Source organism: Arachis ipaensis, chromosome B04 (genome assembly GCF_000816755.2).
Source record: "Arachis ipaensis cultivar K30076 chromosome B04, Araip1.1, whole genome shotgun sequence".
Taxonomy (NCBI): Eukaryota; Viridiplantae; Streptophyta; class Magnoliopsida; order Fabales; family Fabaceae; genus Arachis; species Arachis ipaensis.
The window spans coordinates 128,752,302-128,775,828 of record NC_029788.2 but is presented as its reverse complement, the minus strand read 5'-3'; the positions used below and the strand labels follow the sequence as shown (position 1 = coordinate 128,775,828).

General features: G+C 34.2%; 3 protein-coding genes and 1 long non-coding RNA gene across 4 annotated transcripts; 2 read left to right on the top strand and 2 right to left on the bottom strand.

The window, feature by feature from the left end:
- LOC107635409 (exocyst complex component EXO70B1) lies at positions 788–3,764 on the top strand. Its single transcript, XM_016338883.2, has 2 exons — positions 788–1,112; positions 1,287–3,764. Exon 2 carries the CDS (start codon positions 1,517–1,519, stop codon positions 3,530–3,532), a length of 2,016 nt encoding a protein of 671 aa, XP_016194369.1. The 5' UTR covers positions 788–1,112; positions 1,287–1,516; the 3' UTR covers positions 3,533–3,764.
- LOC107635408 lies at positions 8,563–10,645 on the top strand. The gene is made up of 2 exons (XR_001619245.2): positions 8,563–8,864; positions 10,237–10,645. It is a non-coding gene; the product is annotated as an uncharacterized LOC107635408 (long non-coding RNA).
- On the bottom strand, positions 10,837–12,802 carry LOC107638147. Its single transcript, XM_016341316.2, has 2 exons — positions 12,527–12,802; positions 10,837–11,691 (listed from the first exon to the last, which is right to left on the bottom strand). Exons 1-2 carry the CDS (start codon positions 12,785–12,787, stop codon positions 11,146–11,148), a joined length of 807 nt encoding a protein of 268 aa, XP_016196802.2. The 5' UTR covers positions 12,788–12,802; the 3' UTR covers positions 10,837–11,145.
- LOC110270807 lies at positions 13,018–14,576 on the bottom strand. The gene is made up of 3 exons (XM_021120242.1): positions 14,060–14,576; positions 13,750–13,975; positions 13,018–13,658 (listed from the first exon to the last, which is right to left on the bottom strand). Exons 1-3 carry the CDS (start codon positions 14,570–14,572, stop codon positions 13,195–13,197), a joined length of 1,203 nt encoding a protein of 400 aa, XP_020975901.1. The 5' UTR covers positions 14,573–14,576; the 3' UTR covers positions 13,018–13,194.

Genomic DNA, 23,527 nt, shown 5'->3' with positions numbered 1-23,527 from the left:
ATTTTCATTTATATTAAACTAAATACTAAATAAATTTTAAAAAAATTAAATCATACTTAATAACTTATTATTATTAATCTTTTTTTAAAAAAGTTGGGGCCCGAGGCCTCCACTCGCCCCCTATGTCCATCCCTGGCAGCAACTCATTGGCTAGCGGCAGACTCTTAAATAGAGCTCCGATCCGCGACAAATTAGTTTTTGGCCTGTCGGATTGGGAATACCGTAGACAAAAAAAAAATAGTGTTAAAAGGGCTTAGTTGCTTTGTTATTGACTTATTGTTGTTTTTTTTTTCTCTTTTTTTTTTGGCACTAGTCACCATTTACCAAACTTAGTTACAATAATTTAATAGAATATTAATAAATCACTAATATATTTATTAGATACAAAATAATATGATTTATTTAGTAGAATCACAGAATCAGTTAATCCACACATAAAGTTTAATTTGAATCTGAAACCGCCATAAATTATAATAAAAGAATATTTGTGAGTTGTGAATTATATATATATGTATTAAGAAAACACCAAATCTGGTTGGCCAAAATTATGAAGAAAAATTGTCTTCTAAAAATGAATATCATTTTAAAATCTCAAAAAGTCATGTTGCCATCATAATTCTTTCTTTTTCTCTACACACGGAGATTAAACTTTAATTAAAAAGTTTTAATTAGAGAACAGCATATCTTAAATGAGCTATTAAATTAAAGCATATGTTAAGATGATATAAAATATAGTGAGAGATAAAAAGTCATCACAAGCGGACAAAGGACTTGTACGAAATTTTCCAATTTTTTAAGGTTTGTTTGTAAGTTTGTAATAAGTAGTTGAAGCCAGTGAATAAGGAAAGACACAAAAAGAAAGAGAGAGAGAGATTGGTCATAGAAATTGCAGCCACACCCATCATTTTTTTTCTTGGATTCAGATTTTTGGAGCTCCAAAAATCTTGCTCTCTCTTTCACTTCCTTCTTCTCTTAATCAGTTAATCCCAAAACAACACAACTGAGACTGCACTTTGCACCGTACAGTTTCTTCTCTCTTGTGTTTCTATTGTCTCTGCAGATCTTTGCTGAAGACTCCAACTGTTTTAACCTTATTCTTCTGTGGAGAACAGGTAGGCCTGTGTGCTTTCTTCTTCTTATTCTTCTTGTTATTGTACTGATGTTATTCTTTTGTATTGTTCATGGTTCATTTTTGGGGTTGTAGTATATAAGTACTTGATTATTGTAGTAATAGGTTTTGTTCTGTCTCTTTGACTAAAAAAGGTAACTTTTTGGGGTTTATGCAGGAAAAAGGAGGTTTTTCTTCATACCCATGTGCAAGATTTGTTTTTTGAGCTTTATTGATTGGTCCTGATAAGGTTCTGCTGCTAATTCGTTGTTCTGTGTGGTGTATATTGTGAGCTACTACTATTGAAGCTGTGTGGTGAAAGGATTTTACAGAAGGAAGTGGTATTGTATTTAGGGTTCAATCAATCTTGTTTCCTTTTTTGTTTGGAGTTTTTTCTTTTGGTTCCTTATGGCTGTTGAGGAATCTGAGCCTGTGATTCCTGAACTAGAAAGAGAAGAGAATTTGATAGCTGCAGCAAGACATATTGTGAAGGCATTAGGATCAAACAAGAACCTTACCACTGATGCCAAGAAGATTCTGGCTGATCTTGGCTCCAAGTTGTCATCCATGAGCATTCCTAGTGAGATGGAGGAGGGGAAGGAAGGGGAGGAGGATGAGGAGGAAGAGGAAGAGGAGGAGGAAGGTGGTGTGAATGCTACTGAGGATCGGATCAATGTGATTCAGGAGAAAATCATGAGATGGGAGGAAGATCAGTCAATGATTTGGGATTTAGGGCCCGAAGAAGCATCTGATTATTTGAATGCGGCTAACGAAGCTCGCCGTTTGATTGAGAAGTTGGAGAGTTTCAATTTGAGTAAAGATGACCAAGAGTATAAGCTTTTGCAGAGGGCTTATAGTGTTCTTCAAACAGCTATGGCACGCCTCGAGGAAGAGTTCAGGAACTTGCTTATCCAGAACAGGCAACCTTTTGAACCTGAATATGTGTCTTTTCGATCGAGCGAAGAAGATCCTGTTGATGAGAACTCTATCGTCTCCTTGGGTGATGAATCGGTTGAGGAATCACTTCAAAGAGATAGTGTCAGCAGAGCTGCAGAGGAGCATATAATTGATTTAGTCCATCCGGGTGTGATCCCGGATCTCAGGTGCATTGCAAATCTATTGTTTGCTTCTAATTATGTCCAAGAATGTTCTCATGCTTATACAATTGTCAGAAGGGATGCTTTAGATGAGTGCCTCTTCATTCTTGAAATGGAAAGGTTAAGTATTGAAGATGTCTTGAAGATGGAATGGGGTACTTTGAATTCAAAAATCAAGAGATGGATTTGGGCTTTGAAAATCTTTGTTAGGGTGTATCTTGCAAGTGAGAGGTGGCTCAGCGACCAGATTTTCGGCGAAGGTGAACCTGTTAGCATTGCTTGTTTTGTTGATGCATCCAAGGCTTCAATACTGCAGCTTCTGAATTTTGGTGAAGCCATGTCTATTGGTCCTCATAAACCTGAGAAACTGTTTCGCATTCTCGACATGTATGAGGTTCTGGCAGACCTTATGCCAGACCTGGATTCTTTGTACTTAGATGATGTTGGCTCTTCTGTTAGAATTGAATGCCATGAGGTCTTGAAGAGACTTGGTGATTGCGTGAGGGTGACATTTATCGAATTTGAAAATGCCATCGCAGCAAATGCATCTACAAATCCTTTCATAGGTGGTGGAATACATCCTTTGACAAGATATGTCATGAATTATCTGAGGACTCTCACTGATTACAGTGAATCACTTAATCTGCTTCTGAAGGATCGAGACGAAGAGGATGCCATTTCCCTGTCACCTGATATGAGTCCAGGTACAGAAGAAGATAGCAAAAGCCCAGGGTCTCCGAGTGGAGTCTCCTCAATGACCCTCCACTTCCGATCGGTTGCATCGGTCTTGGAAAGTAACCTTGAGGAGAAGTCCTTGTTGTATAAAGAGGTTCCATTGCAGCATTTGTTCTTAATGAACAACCTACATTACATGGCTGAAAAAGTTAAGGGGTCTGAACTTCGGCTCATATATGGAGACGAATGGATTCGAAAGCGCAACTGGAAGTTTCAGCAGCATGCAATGAAATATGAGAGAGCTAGTTGGAGTTCCATTCTCAACTTGCTTAAGGATGAGGGGATCCATGTTCCTGGGACAACCTCCATCTCAAAAACTCTTCTTAGGGAGAGGCTGAGGAGCTTCTACCTCGGCTTTGAGGATGTTTACAGGATCCAAACAGCTTGGCTTATCCCGGATGTTCAGCTTCGCGAGGATTTGCGAATTTCGATATCACTCAAGGTAATCCAAGCTTATAGGACATTTTTTGGAAGGCATAATTGTCACCTAAATGACAAATACATCAAATACAATGCTGATGATTTAGAAAATTACCTTCTGGATTTCTTTGAGGGATCTCAAAAATGTTTGCAAAATCCACATAGGAGGTGATATAAGATAGCCCTTAGAATAATCCTGTTCTCTAACAGAGGCTTGTATGTATTCACAAACAGGTTAGGGTCTCCATGCCTAAACCTTTTTGTTCCAATTAGTGTGCATTGTATGTATTCAATCAATATGATTGGAAAAGTTTGAGTTATGCTTCTTTCTGGCATTGTATTCTTTAGATTAATCAGATTTGATTGAAATAGAAGTAATAACATATTTTATGTATTTTTTCATCTTTCAAAGTGTCCTATATTCAAATTCTTTTGTACTTTTTTTCATTTTTTGTTACATAAAAAAAATTCACTCAAGATAATGAATTGTTCAAATACATCAATTTTCAGTGCATCACTTTATCCAAGTTGAGAGTTAGTTTAAACTGGAACTAGTGCAGGTTTTGGATTTCAAGCTTAAGACCATAAACAAAAGTCAGCAATTGACTCCAATGAATGGTCCTCAAAGAAATCTATACAAGTCAAAATCTAGAAATATTGTTTAAAAGGTGAAATGCTTTTTTTTTAATAACAAAAGAAGATATTTTTACTTTGACTTGTAATAGATGAAATTGTCTGGAAATGAAAGATTTTGAAGTCAACTTAAGATTTTTCATGTCAGATACATTCACCAAGCGGCCTGCTGAAAAGTTATTAGTTACAATGAATTGGGATAGATTTCTGACTACTCACACGAAGATGTTAGTTAAGATATTAACACTTATAATTTTTAAATAATTTAGTCAAATATATTAAATTATGGCTAAAAATTTGTATTATGAAAGATAAATGTATGCTATTCAATTCTGTTGGTGTGTGTACGTGTTTTATTTTGATACGAGAATCGGACCTACCGATTACTTTGTAACTTGATTTTTAAAATTTTTTAATTTGTTATGATTTTTTTAAAAAAAAAATACAAATCGGAGGGTCCGACTTTTTGTTCTTTATAAATCAGATGGTCCTATTTTTATTCCCAAATAAATCAGAGGGTCCGATTTCCACATTTTAAATAAAAAAATTCCACATTTGAGAATAACACCCTTATTATCCATAATTCTAAAAAATACCATTTTTACCCCAATATCAAAAATAATTTGCGTCAAATCATCTAGAGTTTTAGCTATTATCTTTATATACAACCGTATTTACATGAGTTTAATTTTAATACATTGACAATATAATTATATCTGTTTTTTTTTTACTTTTTATACTATTAATATAAAAGATAATTATTTTTATTGATATATCATTACGTAATTAAATATTCTGTCAGTATACAGAAGTTGTGAGTCGACACAATATTTATGCACAATAATTAACAATGAATCAGTGAATCTTCATTCCTTTATTTTAATTCTGACAGCAAATTATAATGAAGGACCTTTACTAGTCCTTCCAACTTTAAAGAGTGTAGTGCTGTCAAGTGAAAGGGACACTTACTTGAGCCACTTGGAGTCTCAATTGAAATTTGAAGGTCCTTCCTTAGAAAGAACTTGTCCAATTGTCAGCATTGGTGGTCAATATTTTTAATGTGGAATTGAATTTGGACCTAACACTTTTTGGTGCCATGTGAGTTATGCAGATAAGATGACCAATCCCTTAGCCCCACCAACCAATCAACCCCCTAATAAACGGAGAAAATGAATAAAATTGATACCATTTCATGGTTATGATGCATAAGACATTTGCTTAAATTACAACTATTCTTTTGTTATTTTAATTGTATGTTCCATAGGATTTGTGCTAAGTGGTGATGTTGATATGATGTAGACAATAAATAATGGTACATAATGTTTGAAATTGTGAACAACCACCCTCTTTTTTTCTCTTAGTGATTCAATAAATGCTTCCTAGTTTCTACTGTTTGGAGTTCATACTTTGATGTAACTAATTAACCGTTTCTTCGGTTTGTAGTTTGCATAGTTGGAAAAAAAAATCAAATTAGTCTCTAAAAAGATTATTCTTTCTTTAAATTAGTACCTAAATTTTTTTTTTAATAAAATTTGTTCTTAAAAATTTTAAGTTAATCACATAGCTTTTTTATCACTTCCGTTGTTAATGGGATTAGAATTTGCTGATATGGTACGTTATGTGATACCACAACACACACCTAGTAGTTATAATTAGTGGCTATTATGGTAAATTTATGAAATTAGATCAAATCAACTCCAAATTGAAGAATTTCAATTCCTCAATATCCCTTTCCATTAGGTTTTGATTTGATCAAATTTTATAAATTTATTATGTTAACAACCAATTAGGACTCTTAGATGTGTATTGTGGGTGTCACTTAACGTGTCACATTAGCAAATTCTGACACTATTAGCAAAGAAAGTGACAGAAGGATCAACGTAACTAAAAATTTTTTAAAAATGAATTTAATTGAAAAATTTTCAAAAATCAATTTAGAAAATAAGTGATCTTTTAAGTACTAATTTAACCATTTATTCTAAAAAAACAGGTAATTGGCATAAGCTTAGGATAACAAATAAAAAAAAAATCATGCTCTGTTAATGAATAACATTAGTCATAAAGTAATGTACACAATAACACAAGCCTCTAATAAAGAAAAATATGAAGTTTGTACTTGTTGGGAGGTCTCCATTATAAAAGTTATTAATATTTGTTGCAGTATTTAACTATCAATGACTATCATTAACATTTGTCATATTGGCATTTTTTAATACTATTTAAAAAGTTATTTAATAGAATCATTTGATTCTAACTCTTAATACAAATAATAGAATCGTATTATTAGTTATTTATGTAATGGTTTCTTGTATTGTAAACCATGCAAAAGAATTCAGAAAACAAAATAAATTAGTACTAAATCCCCATAAGACAGGTTTTTCATAATGAATCTCCTAAGCAGAAAAGGAAAAACATAATCCTAACAGAAAAAATGGGAAGGAAAACTCAAATTGCTTGGTCCCTCAATAGTGATGTGATTGAATCAAACAAACTAAAACTTTAACAGAAAAAGACTTGAAGTAAATGACTAGAAACAGAAAGTTCCACAAATCAATTAAATATTCTTGTTAGTGTGTAAAGGCCTATCATGGCTTGAAACAGTCAAATAATATGGTAGATCTTCATTGGGTAACATGTTTTTACAATAAATATGAGAAATGTTACATAACTGATATTTTTTTCTATATATTTACTAGGGCTGGCAATGGGTAGGGTAGGGTAGGTTTGGACCATACCCTAACCCTACCCGCAGGTTGAGAATCTCTCAATTCTAACTCTACTTGCACCCTAAAATTCTAAACTCTACCCTACCCTATCCGCAGAAATATCAAAATTTTTTAAAGTAAATATAAAATTCAATCATTTCGAATTTTATACATATTAATAACATAAAAAATAAAAAACTAATGCTCTAAATTACTAAATTAACTAACTAGTTTTAGTGGTTGTTCATTTATTGTAAATCATTACATAAGCGAGGTTGTTACCTTAAACCCGTACCCTACCTTACCCGCAGAGGGTCGGGTAGCCTACCCTACCCGAACGGGTTGGGTACCCGCGGGTAGAGTATAAATTGCCAACCCTAATATTTACATTGTATTTGAGTTAATATTAATTAATTTTTTTAACTAAAATTAATTCTATCAATTTAGACGAAAGTTTCTAAAAGTAATAATGTGTCATGAACAAAAAAAGTGTTTATCAACCATGACCTATAGGTTTTCTCATTAATGGAGTTGTTAATGGTCAATCACATATATATGGTGGACATTTCATTAATATCAAATGGTTTGAGTCTCAATCAATTAACCTAAACTTTATTTGAACAACTTGATCAATCCCATCCAATGATTGTAGTCATGGACTTAGTCAAGAAAACTTCAACATCTTCAAAATTATTGTCTCCACTAACAAATCATGGATTCATATAAACTTGTACATTTCAAAACAGTACATCCGTCCCTTTTTCAGAAGCAATGCATGCACATATCTTAAACAAGTTGCTTGACTTGTGGAAGCAGGTTAATAATATATATATACTTGCACAAATCACAGTAATATAAAACTCAACTCAATGTTGATCCCTTTTTCTTTATTGTTTGTTTAAAATGGAGAGAGAGAAGGATAGCTCTTTGAAAGTCATGTCTTTTTTATTAAATTATCAGAGGAGATTAGACTTAATGAACACATCCACCAAGTTAATATATAGTTTTTAAAATTAGATCCACTAATTTAGCTAAAAATTCACTCAATATTCCATACAACTATATAAAAATTGTCGTGTACTCGTGTTTATTAATCCAGTTTTTTTTTTTTGTCACATTGACAAAAGGAGTATGATACCTATGATTAAACAAACAAATGAAATCAAGTTAAACTTTAAATTGGTTTTTGAAATTGGCTGCTTGTATGGTTTTTGAGATTCTAATTACACCATAAAAATCATTAAAATTAAAAAAATTGTATCATATTAGTCATTCACTTCCTCTTTATCGAATTATTCCGAGAATGAATTTTCTTAATTTTTCTCTCAATTATTTGGTAAAGTGTAATCTCTCACTATTTAATATTTTCTCTTGATTCTACTTAAAGAATATAAGGTGAAAATATTTGAGAGCATGTGTTTTAAAAGTATGTGATTTTTTCTGGTTTAATTATGATATAAAGTTGATGTTGATTGTTCTTATTTTCTGATTAAAGAATATAAGGTGAAAATATTTTCTCTCAAATACATTTGTTGAGTTTAGCAAACAAATAATAATATTTTGGTGATAACAAATATATATAGTGTAATTTGGGTTGATAATCCAAGGTTTTTTTTTTCTTTTTGGTTGGTGGATTGGACAACCCCCAATTTTAGATACCCTAAGGTAGCGTTTGTTTGCGAGACAGAGACTAAAAGACAGAGACAGAGAGACAGAGACTAAGAGACAGAGACAGAAATAAGTATTATTGTGTTTGGTGTGAAAGTGTACAAGACTAATTTATGTCTCAGTATCCTGTTTGGTACGAAATAAAAATTGGAGACGAAATATTTAAAATTACTAAAATGCCCTTAATTTAAATTAAGAACCCTAACCCCAAACACAATTTCATTTTCATCAGCATCCAACCCTAACCCCTTTTTTCCTCTTCTCTACCGTTTCTCCTCTCCTCTGCCGTGAACTCCTGGAGCCTGACCCGCTGCAGGTAGCACCTCCAATGGTGGAAACCACGGCGGCGCCTCTCTAGTTCTCCTTGGTTCATCTTCGTGGCCCCAGTTGCAACCCTCGGATTGTGACGCTGCTGGTGTATCCACGCCGGTGGGTCTGCGTCACCACTGTCTCAGAGCTCTGCGTCTAGTCTCCATTGTTTCTCTGTCAACGGAGCTGGTATGTTCTTTGAATTTAAGTTATTTGCATGTTAATTCTGTGAAGTTCAGGAGGGATTTTTGATTCCCCATTTTCTGATTTGTGAAACCCTCACCTTCTGATTTGTCGGCATGTTGATGAGAACGTTTAAATCCCTCGTTGGATGAATTGACATTTGCCCTGATTTGCTTAAAATTGATGATTTGTGCTTCAAATGTTGAAGATTTCTGAAGTTGTTATATCCGAGTTCCTATTTGCCCTCATTTGCAGATTTATGAATTCTGTGTCATCCTTTTTAAAGATTTGGGAATGTGTGATTGCTGATTGTTGATTCCATTGTTTGTGTAGCATAAATTTTTTTCAGCTTACTTGTGCTTGTTAATTGCCGATTTGTAAATCTGTGATTGTTATTTTTAAAAATTTATTTTTGACGATTACTGTATAGAAAATCAAAAAAGATGATTTGAGAGCTATTTATCATAATTATGTTCCTGTTGTGACCCTTTTTTGTTATCGAAATTAGTACTCACTGTTGTATGGAAATTTATTGGAAAAGCTAGAGGCACCAATATTTGATTTTAAATACAAAAGATTAGACATTAGTTAGTTTGTTTATTAATTGTATTTTGCCTGAATTAGTAGTTAGTGAAGTTTGTTATTTCCTTTTTGACTTCTCAATCTGATTTTCACAATTGTTTATTGAATTTTTGCTGTCAAGAGTTGCAGATTCTAATACACTAGTGTTTTTATGTTAATGGTTACCACCTAGTGTGTTTCTCCCTTGTTTTGGAGGCACAGTTTATCTATCCACAGAGCATTAGTACAATTCACAAAGTCTATGTACTGCTCTTATTGTAACAAACACTATTTTTCATTAAATGAATTGACAAGCATTCAGTCTTGATCATATTTCCTTCCTCTTCATCCTCAAAACTGTTCCTGATAGCTATTTACTATCAAATAATTGGTTCTATTAAACACACGTGTTGTTTTATTGTTTATTAACAAGCATGGTTTGAAAAGTTGCTACTAGTACTGACATTATGTACATTATAAAAGCATGGACTTTAGCATTATTTGTTAATTAGGCTTGTAATTCTTTGTTGGTTTTGTTGCATTTTTTGTGCTTCTTAATATTTTAGTTTTTATGTTTTTGTATTAATTTACCATTTGGGCTTTCTGTTCTCCGTTAGCGGTTCTGGGAGTAATTGAAGGGTGGATGTAGGCAGAAGTGGTCTTTCCCGTTCTTGCAAATTGCAATAAGATATATTGAATTGGAAAATTTGTTTTGATTAGATTCGTTGGTGCATTTTATTTCGATTAGTTGATCCATTCTTGTGTTGTGTTAGTATTTGTTGTTAACATGCTAAATGATTTTTGCTGAATGTTTAAGGTATAGCCTGGTTAACAATGACTTTCACAAGAAGAAGAGCCACAAGTGGTTTGTATGGCAGCGGCAACATAACGGGAGAAAGAAATAGAAAAATTGCTAAGGCAGAATGGTGCGACTATGAGTGGCATTAGAAGTTAGAACACAAGAAGAAAGAAGAAGAAATGGGTCCAATAGTGCAATGAGAAAAAAGAGGGGGGTGCTTGCAATGTGGCTGAGAGTGAGAGTGAGTGGCACAGTTTGCAAAGAGGCACCAACTCAGAACAAGTGTGACATATTGTCTCATGTGCTGCATTTGTTGATGTTTTGAAAGTGGATAAATTTTTATGTAATAAGGTTAACAAGAAACTATCATTCTATGTAAATAAATTATTATTTATCTTATGTTACCACTACTTCTTCTTGAATAACAGAGATGATGATATTCTCATCTTAAACCAATATTTAAAGAGTTAATGAGAAATAAGTTTTTTTCTTCCATAAAGAATTGAAAAGGCTTGTTCTTGGTGTTGTGATCCTGTAATTGAGACACATGATATGAATGTTAAATAAGAAGAACTGCATTACTGAGAACCACAAATTATAAGAATGGGACAGTTGTTGACCAAAAACTAAGATAATTATCATTAACATGATCATGACTATAAATATTGTACTTAGTAAACAATTCCTGCTCAAACCACCAAAACAAAGGACACACTACAATACCAATAAAACTGTACAAAGAACCTAAACCTATTCTAAACAGAGCAAAATAGTAAGGTGTTTCCAAAATAAGGTGAGTTTGCATACCAAATATAAGTTTGTACCTTATATCATCTTAAACATAACCATCTCCCAAAGACCTAAAACCCTACAGTGAAAAATTTAATAATCTAGCCCAAACCTAATACCCTAAACCAACAGTGAACTTCATATAATAGAGCGAACAAGGCCAATCATCTGTGAATCTGACAAGCCCCAGAAGTGTGCATACACGTTAGGACTTTCAGCAAACTTCAAAATCGCCCTCACCACCTCGTCATCACCGAACCCAAGCTGTGTGAGCTTCTCGCCAACCTTCCACTTCTCGTTCACACCAACAATGGCATCAGCTATCAGTTGGGCATTCTTCCTTTGGTCAGCTGAAGATTGCTGAATATGGTCGGCCATCCTCTCCAGTACGTCAAGTTGTTTTCTCTTCCTCCCATATCGCCTTGTGCTTCCTGCACTCGCACCTACTTCAGATTGTGATGCTTGTCCTTGCATTGTTGGCCCTCCGCCGTTATCTGGATATGGAGACATATCAGACTCATCAAATCCAACTGCAGTGTCTTCTGTCTCTTCGTTAACCTGTTCCTCCGCATCAAAACCACTAACTGCTGCTGCTCCTGTGGCTCTATCCTTGCCAAATATACCCTCCAGCCGGTGAAAAAGAGGAAATGGCTTGCCAGGACTGTAGAACTTAGTCGGATGTGCCTGTGAAAAAATAAACCGCATTTAACAAATTTGTTATGAAATTAATATCCAAAAGACATGAAATACATGAATAGCTAAGGCTTGTATATATTATAGAGCATGTTCCATTGCTTAGTGTGAAAGCAAGAAGAGAAGGAGGCTGCTCTTGCCAACACCAGAGTCATCCATGAATAACACCTAATACAAGTAATCAAAGCTACTATTCCCTGCCTTTGAGGCTGAACCCATTTCTCTCTTATCTTTTTTTACCCTTTCCAAATTCAATTAAAAAAACTCCAAAAAAAAAGCATGCAAGTAGACTCTTTCAAAAAGTGAGGAGAGTGAATCATAGTGAGGACAATTCTGCCTGTGAACAAGTGTCCAAATAAATAGTGAAACAATAAATTACCAACAAACTTATTCAAGTCATAGACTGCATCAAATTTTAACTACTATATGAGTACATTATGCAAAAGTGAAATAATTCTGCCTATGTTGTCACGCAAATTCATTCCTCGGTTAATTCAATTCATTGACTCCAAATTTTATTGTAATTAGAGTTTGTGAAATTGTATTACTCACACTACAAATATAAAAGACAGATATTCCCATCAAATATATATTGAAGTTCAATATCAGACTAACACATGTTTGAACACACTCAAACTGAATGGTGGAAATCACAAATGATGTATTATCAATGTTAACAAAATAAGCCAAGTCTAAAGTTCTTTATATCAGAAGAATACTAGCATAAAGCTTGATCATAAATTGAATTATTACAGAATTATTTAACTAGACTTGTTCAAGAAGGACAAAGTGGCTCAGACTAAATAAAGATATGAATGACACTCACCTTCAACCATGCATCAAGGACATCTTTGCTGTCAACCTCCACACATTGTTTGTCATGGTTCCAGCCGAATCCGCTACAAGCAAGCATGTCAGCGGCGTACTGATACTTCTCCTTCAGGCGCTTGTGTTTATTCTTGCAGTGCTTCGCGGTCAGTGTACAACCGGGGAAGGCCTCCAGCATCTTCAGAGCCAGTTTTTCGAATGTTCCGGGTTTAAACTGCCCACAATCAGCCCTCTGACCATCTACGACAAACTCCTCCATGAAGCCAACAAAAGCGTTAGTCTCTTCATCACTCCAAATACGCTTGTTCTCCATATTCACCTACCAAAATTATCATAATCCAAACTGTGCATAAATTATCTAAATTAAAATAACTTCACATGAAAGAGGTAGTTGCCATTACGAATGAAACAGCAAAAAATTACACAAATATTAAAAATTCCAAAACAGGTCATTGCCAAAAATAACAAAATAGTAAAAATACCAAAACAGGTAGTTGCCATTACATATGATAATAAAACAGCAAGCAGTATCACAAACAAGAAGTTGCCATTACAAATGAATATGAGCTATTACTATATTTCCCGTCTAAAGAAGTCATACAAATTAAAATGTGGCCATTACAACAATACTCAATCCCTTACAGGGTTTGTTTTACACTACTCTTACTACTCCATACGACTTGCACACCACTCTTCATACATCTCAGTTGCTATGTTGTCACGCCAGTTAGTCCACTCAATCGTGTTTTCAACCACATCAATCATTCCATCCTGTTCTTCGTCTCCATCAGGCATAAATTCATCCAATATGCTACCTTCCTCCTCCGGATCCATCTCCATACTCTTTCGAATGAAATTTTGCAGCAAACAACAGGCAATAATTATCTGAGATTGTGTCTTTAGAGGGTAAAAGCTAGGGCTTCTTAAGATGGACCACCTCTTTTTCAACAAACCAAAGCATCGCTCAATGATATTCCTTGCGGAAGAATGCACCCTATTAAAATATTCTTGGTAATTGCGCGGTGCACGTGCTCCTTGGGCCCACTCTCTTACATGATAACGAGTGCCTCTATACGGTGCGAGAAACCCCGGACCATTTGTGTAACCAGCATCAACTAAATAGTAATTACCTATAGACAAGTAATGTAAATAAGGTAAGACGTTGGCTATCGTGGACTCAAGGTAATTTTATAAGCTTAACTCCAAAGACTTGATCATTACCGTGGGGTATCTTAAGACTATTACGACGAGTTATTGCATCTCGAAGTACCCGTGAATCAGACGCCGATCCCTCCCATCCACTGAGTACATAGACAAAACCCATCTCCCGGTTACACACACCTAAGACATTGGTGCAGATTTTACCCTTTCTTGTTCGGTATCTTGCCTTCTCCGACTCGGGGACTGTCACCTCTATATAAGTGCCATCTAATGCTCCCAAGCAACCCTATCATCCATAGAAAGTTATGATACTCAGATATAGAATCCTTTAGAAAATACCCAAACATACACAACATCGAATAAGCTCTACCTTAAACCTTCTCCATGTGGGGTCAACACAATCCTCTTCAACTGGTGTAGCCTTGGCAAACAAAATGCTTTGAATCCGTATCACAGCCTTCAAAACTTTATTAAAATACTTACTAACTGTCTCACCAGACCTACAAAATCTAACCTGCAGACTACGATTTTTTTTGTGATGCGCTAAGATAATTAAGAAAGTCGCAACCTGCTCCGGCAGGCTTACATGACCATCCTCGGTAAGTCCTCCTTGAACTTGGAGCAACTCACACAAATTAGCAAAGGCATTTGTGTTCATTCTCAACTCCCAGATACAATTCCTATCACCCTCACCAACGATACGCTCTAAAGCCTCACGTCTAACTCTACTATTCATTCTTCCTCCTAAGGATAATTGGCCACTAGTTCTATCTCTAAAGTAAACAAACAGCGTAAGCACAAAGAACAACATCAAGTCTTCATGGTTAGATCTCATATCTTCATAAAAAGACACGCATCGCTTAATAATTTCAGACCGCTCCATTTCTTCCTAGAAAAATCATTACATAAAAAATTACATAAAAATTTAAAGAAATCTAACAATACTTGATGCAAAATCTGCTATATCTTAGGACCAAAAACAAGATCAAGATACTAAAACCAAAAGACAGTTATCACTATCTAGATCTAATCATATATATTGAAGTTTATCTAATCATATAAATTGTAGTTTATCATAACATAGTATGTATATAAAGAGAGTATGATATAATATAGCATTTATTTGCAGAGAGTATGTACATAAAAATTGTTTGATTTGTGTTAGATTTGGAGTGGAAGATAAGAATGAGATCAACCGACCATGTTTTAATTAATTAAAAAATTATACTCCTTAACTAATTCATAATTTCTACAAAAGGCTTGAATTAACGAAAGGGCTGCTGCCATATTCTTCATTTCAACTATTAATGCGTCAATAGATAAATGTGATATAACAATAATAATAATTATATTTGAGCTACAACTAGAAATCTAATATTTAAAGAGAGTATAATATAAACCGAATTCATCCTGTGTACTATCACAAAACTGCTCCTGTAGTGCTGTATGAAATTATCAAATATTTCAAAATTATAGTTTATGGAGTTTAGACTTATCCCTCATTCCTTTAATTTGTCAGTATATTTGATATCATCTCAGCTTTCTTGGCAGCCACTAAAGATGGCAATAGGTAAAATAAGGTGAGTTTTGACCCAACCTGACTATACCTCACACACTTTTATACAAATCTCAATATCCACTCAAGACATTTTGCAGGTCCTAAATGCAAAATTCTCACACCTTAACCAAGACAGAACTTAAGCAACAACAGCACTAGAAGGCAAATATCTATGCATGAAAAGTTATGGCTAGCATTTTTTGATTTGCAAACTGATCATGCATTGATGATTCTTGATAATTGTGGAGCAAGATTGAATTTTAAATCAGTACATCTCATTATTATTTTTGCATCAGACTACTATTATTTTGGCCTATGCCATAGAAGGCAAACTTCAAAACATAAGCCACAATATAATGTTTTAATACACAAAAAGCTAAGGAGACGCAGATACTTATTATTCTCACAGTGAAAGTCTCATTTAAGCAAATATCATTCAAGCTAGAAACATTGAGGACTAAGAAATAGAACAAATCATCTGCCAGAATTTAATATTACCATACTAAACTAACAAATTCCTCTTCAATACGATTTAAGAAATTACAGTGAGTGTGCTGGTTATAGCCACAACAATCATAGATTTCACAAAATAATTTCCACATTCTCACATCAAACAGATATAAATTAGGTAAACAGAGCAACCCAGAATTTAGAATCAAAAGATGTATAAGAATGCAAAACCTAAATAACCAATCTGACCAAAATCAATTCATAAAAAGCACATCACAAATAAAATTAAAGAAATAAGGCATGAAAACATATACGCATCTATACATGAAAACAAATAACCAAATCGAAGTGAAGAGAGAAAAACTCAGATTCTTTCTATAACGAAATCCACAGAGCAGAACTTGCGAAATAAAAATGCATAAACATTCAAATAAATCTAACACTTCTTCATGCAAAATCTGCTATATCTTCTTAGAACCAAAAACAAGAATAACAAACTGGAATAAAAAAACATGTAACTGTATTTACTTCTCCAAATAGGAAATACAATAGAAACTTAACAAAAATGATAATATTGATTTTCCTCTCTCATTTCATATACTGAAAGTGACTTTCTCAGGTACTTTAAGCAAATCAAACTCTTCCAAAAGGCAAAAATGAAGGAGAAAAAAGAGGAGATGAGAAGTACATAAACAATTTGGGTTTAAATTGAGAAGAACATGAAGCACATAAACAACTTGGGTTCTTTAACTCTATTTGCAATGGGGTTTTAGTATCTTCGTGTAATTCCTTTCCCAAATTTAAAGCATTTGATCCTGCGCAAATTACTATATCCCATTTCATTTTCTAGCATTTTCGTATATTTAAAATTCCTAATCATGTCATAAAATAATCTTACTCTTTAAAATGATATATTTGTTTCCACTATTTTAAGAGAAAAAGAGATAGATTAAACATTTCAATATAAAATTCGTATATATATGAAAGAGGATTAATATACACTCTTTTTCAAATAATGAAAAACAAGTTTATTTGTTAAGAATATATTCAAATTTTGTGAGAGTATGATTCTCCTACTGTTTATATGATTAGAAACTTCAATTGCCATATAGCAAATATTACCCATGAACTGGGAATCTTGGTTTATATGTTAATTGTGAAAAGGTAAAATACCAAACTTGCATTGCTAGATGCAAAATCATTCTTCTTACTCTGCCTTCATAGCAAATTCTGTTCTCAAGTCTAAGTGGGTCCACACTTGCATGGGTAAGGCATATATTAACTAGTACATATTCTTACTCAGGGAGAATTACAATTTACAACCTTATACACACTTCTAGATTAGCAAATAAAATTTTATCCTTACGTCTTAGAAGTAAACACTCACATAAAAGATTTTAGAAAATATACATTTTTCCCCTTGCTTTAAAAACAAGCTTGTTGTAAAAGAACGTTTTCCTATTTTTAGGTGACTGTATCTAGAGTTACACATTCAAAATAAACACTGCAAATCTTATGTCTAGAAAATGAATCACACTCAGTTATACTGATTTCCCCTCTTCTTTAAATCTGATTAAGCACTTTATCAAGTACAACTTATGTTTTATAAAAATATATATAAATAAATTTAGTTAGACCATTTTTACATAAAATAGCAACAATTGCTTTATCAGACTATGATCCTCAAACTATGAGAAACCTTAATAAGGTCTAGAACCGAATCAGCTTTATCCATGAAAACTTTTACAAGTGCAGTGTAATAAGGTAACTAATAACAATTTGCTTGCAAGTTTGTGCTACATATTCAATCATACAATATAAGGTCCAATTGAGTTAGGCTAATGAGATCTATGTGCAGACATGAAACAATAGTAGTCCCAGACATGAAAAAATGGGAAAAAAAAAGTATAATCCAGAATGAAATCAACAAATAGATGTTGTTAGGCTAATAAATTGAGTAATCATCCAATTAGTGGCATTTAAAATGAAGTAAACATCATAAACTCATTAATTATAAAGCTGAAATAAATGGGTTATGTTAGGTCACGAACAAATTCACACCAGGCAAAGAACTTATTTAACTTCAATGCTGCTAATACACACCATTAACAAAAATAATTACAAATCAAGCAAAGAGGTTCTGAGTACAAATACACCTTTCAAATACAAATAAATTTAATTTAAACATTACAAAAATCATGGTTAAATCCACAGATCAAATTGATTATCACAAGAAGAGAAAAGTCCCAATGCTAGGTCACGAACAAATCCAAATTAAAGATTACGGCACGACAGAAAAGATGAAATGTTGTATAAAACTAACCTGGTCAGCGCAGTTCGGAGGAGGAGTTGATAGTTGAGGTGGACAGCAATCGGGGAGAGGTAGCAACTTCGCTCTTCGATTTTCCTGTGAAGGAGAAAAAGAGGAGATGAGAAGATGGGGGATAGGAAGATGAGCTCGCAAGCGGCAAATTACTTACCTAGCGGTGGCGAGGCCAGCGGCGACGCAGTGGCTGTTCTTGAAGAAGAATGCTTGAGCGTGCAGTGGCTGTAGTGAAGAAGAATGAGAAGATAACTCACGATGGTTGATGAAGAAGCCCTAGATTTACATTAAGGGTAATTTTGAAATTATAAAATTTGGATGGGGGTAATTTAGGTACAAATTATAAATAAAATTTCTGTCCCTGTCTTTAAATTTTTCTGTCTCCAGTGTCCCTACTTTTTGGAGGTACTGAAATACTGAAATTTTAAAGACGGAGACAGAAATTTAAGTTCCAGTCTCTAGCTCAACAAACATAATACTGAGTCCTTGTCTCTCAGTCTCAGTTCTAGTCTCTGCAAACAAACGCTACCTTAATGGATTGGACAACCTCTAATCCTAGGTACACAACACACCCACACACTCTTCACACATTTTATCACATTTTTTTTCAATTATAGTTTTTAGGATTTGAATCCTAGACCTTTGAGGTGGGGAGGGGGAGATATGCCATTAGAGCCAAGCCTCATTGGCAATCCAAGTTTGTTTTTGATGAGGTATTTAGTGGTACAGTCCCATGTTCATTGTGCAGCCCAAATACAGTGATTCCAAGGCTGCTGAATGAAAAATGAATCATTAATCCAGCCCATTGCCTTCCGAAAAAAGAAGAAGCAAACAAATAATGGTGGAGCTTTGGTGTGTTTGGGTAATACCTGAAAAAATAAGAGAAACTCATTTTTCATTCTGACATCAAAGAGAAAAAAAAAAAAGAAAAGCAAATTTGGAAACTAGGTCAAATTAATAGAGTTTCAAATCAACTCGTAAGGCTGATCTATTTAAGAAGAAAAAGATAAAAAATTTTCATTATTAGGCAAGTATTATTTGTGGAATTTATCTTCCTTCTACACTACTATTTTGAGTAATATAAAAAAAGTGGTGACTATTTTTTTTATTGTGAACCAATGGTTAAAATTATTTCTTAAAATCAAAGCACAAGATTAAGGATTTGAATTTGGCAAATCAAATTGAGGAATTTAAGACTGATGAAACTGCCGCAGCTATCCTCACTGCATTGCTTATTTCTCAATTCAAATTCCTGATTTTTAGGGATGATGGAAGACAAGAAAGTGAAGATCTCACCTGATTCTAGAATCAAGAAAGTAAATTCTAGTTGAGGAAACATAACTTATACAAATAGAAAAATTACTTCAGTTTGTAAGCCATGAGAGAACCAAAGTTTTGAGTTTCATTAAAAACTTTCCTATAAGAGTTCAACGTTTTGGATAGTATTTTTACATCAAAGAAATATTTTGCCAAGATGAAAAATTTCATCAAAGAATGCTAAATTAGGTTTAACTTATAGCATTAAAGTTGTGCTACATCATCTCTTTCATATGTTATCATTCAGTATTCTATTTCAATGTTGTATCATTGAGAGAAAAGGCATAGAAAAAAATTTGAAAAGAAAAGCCAAGATTTATTTCTTATCTCCTTTGATTATTTTTCTGTTTTGTGTCTGGTGTTTGAGTTGTATCCCTTGCAAGTTGGATAAGTAGTTTGCTGTTGAAAATTATGATGAGTTCCTAGTCAAATTTGGTTTGGGTAGAAGTTGGGTTTGTCCCAAATAGGATTGGATAGAATACTAGAAAAATTGGTGTATGTAATATTTGATATAATAGTGAAAATTCTACCGCTGTTGTAGTGGAAACTAGATGTAGGTTGCATTGCACAAGGCAACTGAACCAAGATACATAATTGTGTCATCTTCTTCATCACTGCATTGATTCTATCTTTTACGATTTATGAGGCAAAATGAAATTGTCTCCTACATCATTTATATCACAGACAAATCAGAAGCTAAGTTACACTTTTTAGTTTGAGACTAAATTAATCAAATTTAAAAAAAGGCCATAAATTCAACCTCCTTCTCTAGACCAACAAGAATTTTTAATATTCTTAAAGTGAAATTAAAAAAATATATTTGAGAGAAAAAATTAAATGATAAAAAATGATATTTTACTAAATAATTGAAAAAAAATAATTGAGAGGATACCCTCCCAATTATTCTTTATGATTTTATATAGTAAGTGACCTAATGCATTTTTTTCATATTGGACTAAATGAAACAACGCGGCTTTAGTTTGACGCTAAATGCTTAATAAAACTACTATGTTAATTTTAATGGTTGTATAATTTTTTTTTGAGGTAAGATATTTTGTAGTTCATTAAGCTTAAATAATGTTATTTTATCAAATATGTAACCTCAAAATTAAAATAATGTTATTTTATTTAGTTTAACGTGAAAAGATATGTACTAATAAGCCATTCATAATGTGATGAGTTTTTAAATGAAAAGGTGATGGAGATTAACACGATATAATTTTTTTACCAATCTAAAAAAAATTATGATATAATTCGAATTTTAGATAATTTTTTGTGCATACTTTTGAGATGGTATCGAGAGTTAGGAAAGATTAGACACAAGCAAAGGTAACAGAGAGAGAAGCAGGAAAAGGTTTTCAATGTATTTTCTTCTATATCCTTTGTTTACAATCACTCTCTTAATATAGAATTCTAGGAAACTAAAGACAGAAAGTATTCTAAATAAATATAATTGATTTTCCTTGATTATCTCTGATATCCTGTGATTTGTTACTCTAATCATAATATTCTATCAAATATTCTAACACTCCCCCTCAAGGTGAGCAGTGGGATCACCAATGCTTAGCTTGTTAAGGACATGGGTAAATGCTCTGCCTGCAACAGCTTTGGTGAGGATGTCTGCCAACTGGTCTTCTGACCTTACAAACGGAAGCTCAACACTGCCATCCTCAATCTTCTCCTTAATGAAGTGTCTATCAACTTCAACGTGCTTAGTTCTGTCATGTTGCACATGATTCTCTGAGATACTGATTGCTGCCTTATTATCACACTTTAATTGACTTGGTAGTTGTGGTGGAAAACCAATCTCGGTCATCAGTTTTTTGATCCATAAAACTTCAGTTATACCTTTGGCAATTCCCCGAAATTTAGCTTCAGCACTGGAAAGAGCAACCACTTTCTACTTCTTACTCCTCCATGTCACCAGGTTATCTCCCACAAGAAAAAAATAGCCCGATGTAGATCTCCTGTCATTTGGATTATCAGCCCAATCAGCATCAGTGTAAGCCTCAATGTTTAAGTGCCCATTCTTTTGGAACATGATCCTATTTCATGGTGTCCCCTTCAAGTACCGAACAATTCTCACGGCAGCTTCCATATGATCCTCTTGAGGTTGGTGCATAAACTGACTTATCACCCCCATTGCATATGCTATGTCTGGTCGAGTGTGTGACAGATAAATCAATTTCCCAACTAATCGTTGGTACCTCTCTTTATCTGCTAGATTAGCCCCTTCCTCAAACTTTAAACCGTGGTTAACTTGCATAGGAGTATCTACTGGCTTACAATCGACCATCCCTGTTTCTACAAGTAAATCCATGATGTACTTTCTCTGAGAAATAAAGATCCCTTTGTTGGAGCGAAGAACCTCTATTCCCAAGAAGTACTTTAGTCCTCCTAAATCCTTCATCTCAAATTCTCTGAACAAGTTATTCCTCAGTTTTGCAATTTCTTTCAAATCACTTCCGGTTATGATCATGTCATCCACATATATTATTAGGCACGTGATCATATCTCCTTTTCTTTTCAAAAATAAAGTATGGTCAGGGTTGCTTTGTTTGTACCCATACCTTTTCATGGCCACTGTAAACCTTCCGAACCAAGCACGTGGAGACTGCTTAAGCCCATAAAGTGCTTTCTTCAATCTGCAAACTTCATTTCTTTGGAAATATTCAGAGAACCCTGGAGGAGCTTCCATGTATACTTCTTCTTTCAGATCCCCATGTAAAAAAGCATTTTTGACATCAAACTGATGGAGTGGCCAGTTTTCATTTGCTGCTATTGAAAATAGTACTCTGATGGTGTCAATCTTTGCAACTGGTGAGAAAGTTTTTGAGTAGTCAATGCCATATGTCTGTGTATAGCCTTTTGCCACCAACCTTGCCTTATATCGCTCAATGGTGCCATCTGCTTTGTGTTTAATGGTGAAGACCCATCGACACCCGACTGATTTCTTCCCTGCTGGTAAGATGCACCTCTCCCAAGTTCCATTTTTTACAAGAGCCTCCATCTCTGTTTCCATAGCTTTTCGCCATTCACCCTTCTTATTGGCTTCCTGAATTGTTCTGGGAATGTCTTCAGCTAGAAGGGAGGTAAGGAAAGCTCTTGAAATGTCTACCACTCCTTCTCTGGTTGTCTTTATAGGATACTTTAAATTTCGAGGAACATGTTCTGGAGAATATCGGACAGGTGGTACCCCTCTGTTTCTTCGTGGCGGAAGTGTGAAAGGTTCTGGTTCCGATTCTAACCTGTCATTATTAGTGACTTCATTCGTAACAGGAGAAGACTCGGCAAAGTGAAGGTCATTTACCTCTTGTTGGACATTCTCAGAAGGATGCTCATTGGTTGTGTTGGTCTCTTCTTCGTTAACAGAGGCATGCTCGTTGGCTCCATCTACTTGCTCTTTTGGAACAGTTTCTTGGCAACTCAGGTTAAGCAACCAACTTGGTGGTTCACTACTAGTTTTCTCCCTCTGAACATCAAGTTGGCTGCTGAAGAAATATTCTGATTCCAAAAAATCACAATCCATAGTTACATGTACACGATGAGTGATTGGATTATAACATCGATACCCCTTTTGATGCGTAGCATACCCAACAAAGACACATTTCTCAGCACATGGGTCAAATTTGGTTCGGTTAGCTCTGGGTATATAGACGAACACAGAGCACCCAAAAACTCGTGGTGGTAACATTTGGACAGGAGGGATGTCAGATTGAGTAGCTAGGATCTGTAGGGGTGTTTTGTGGTTGAGGGTCTGAGAGGGTAGCCTGTTCAGAAGATAGGCTGAGGTAGCAACAGCTTCAGGCCACAAACGTGTCGGAACCTTTGCATCAAAAATCATGGCCCGAGTCATCTCCAGTAACTTTCGATTTTTTCGTTCTGCCACACCATTCTGTTGGGTGTGTTTGGACAGGAAGTTTGATGAATTAAGTCTTTTTCTCTAAAAAACTCTTGCATCGATTTGTTCACAAATTCACCACCATTATCTGATCTAAGTACTTGAATTTTTTTATCAAACTGAGTGAGAATCATTTGATAGAATGCATAGAACTTGTCGGGTACTTCATATTTGTGTTTTAGAAAATATACCCACGTCATGCGAGAAAAATCATCCACAAATAACACAAAATACTGAAATTGATTATTATGAGAATTAGGAGCTGGACCCCACACATCATAGTGCACTA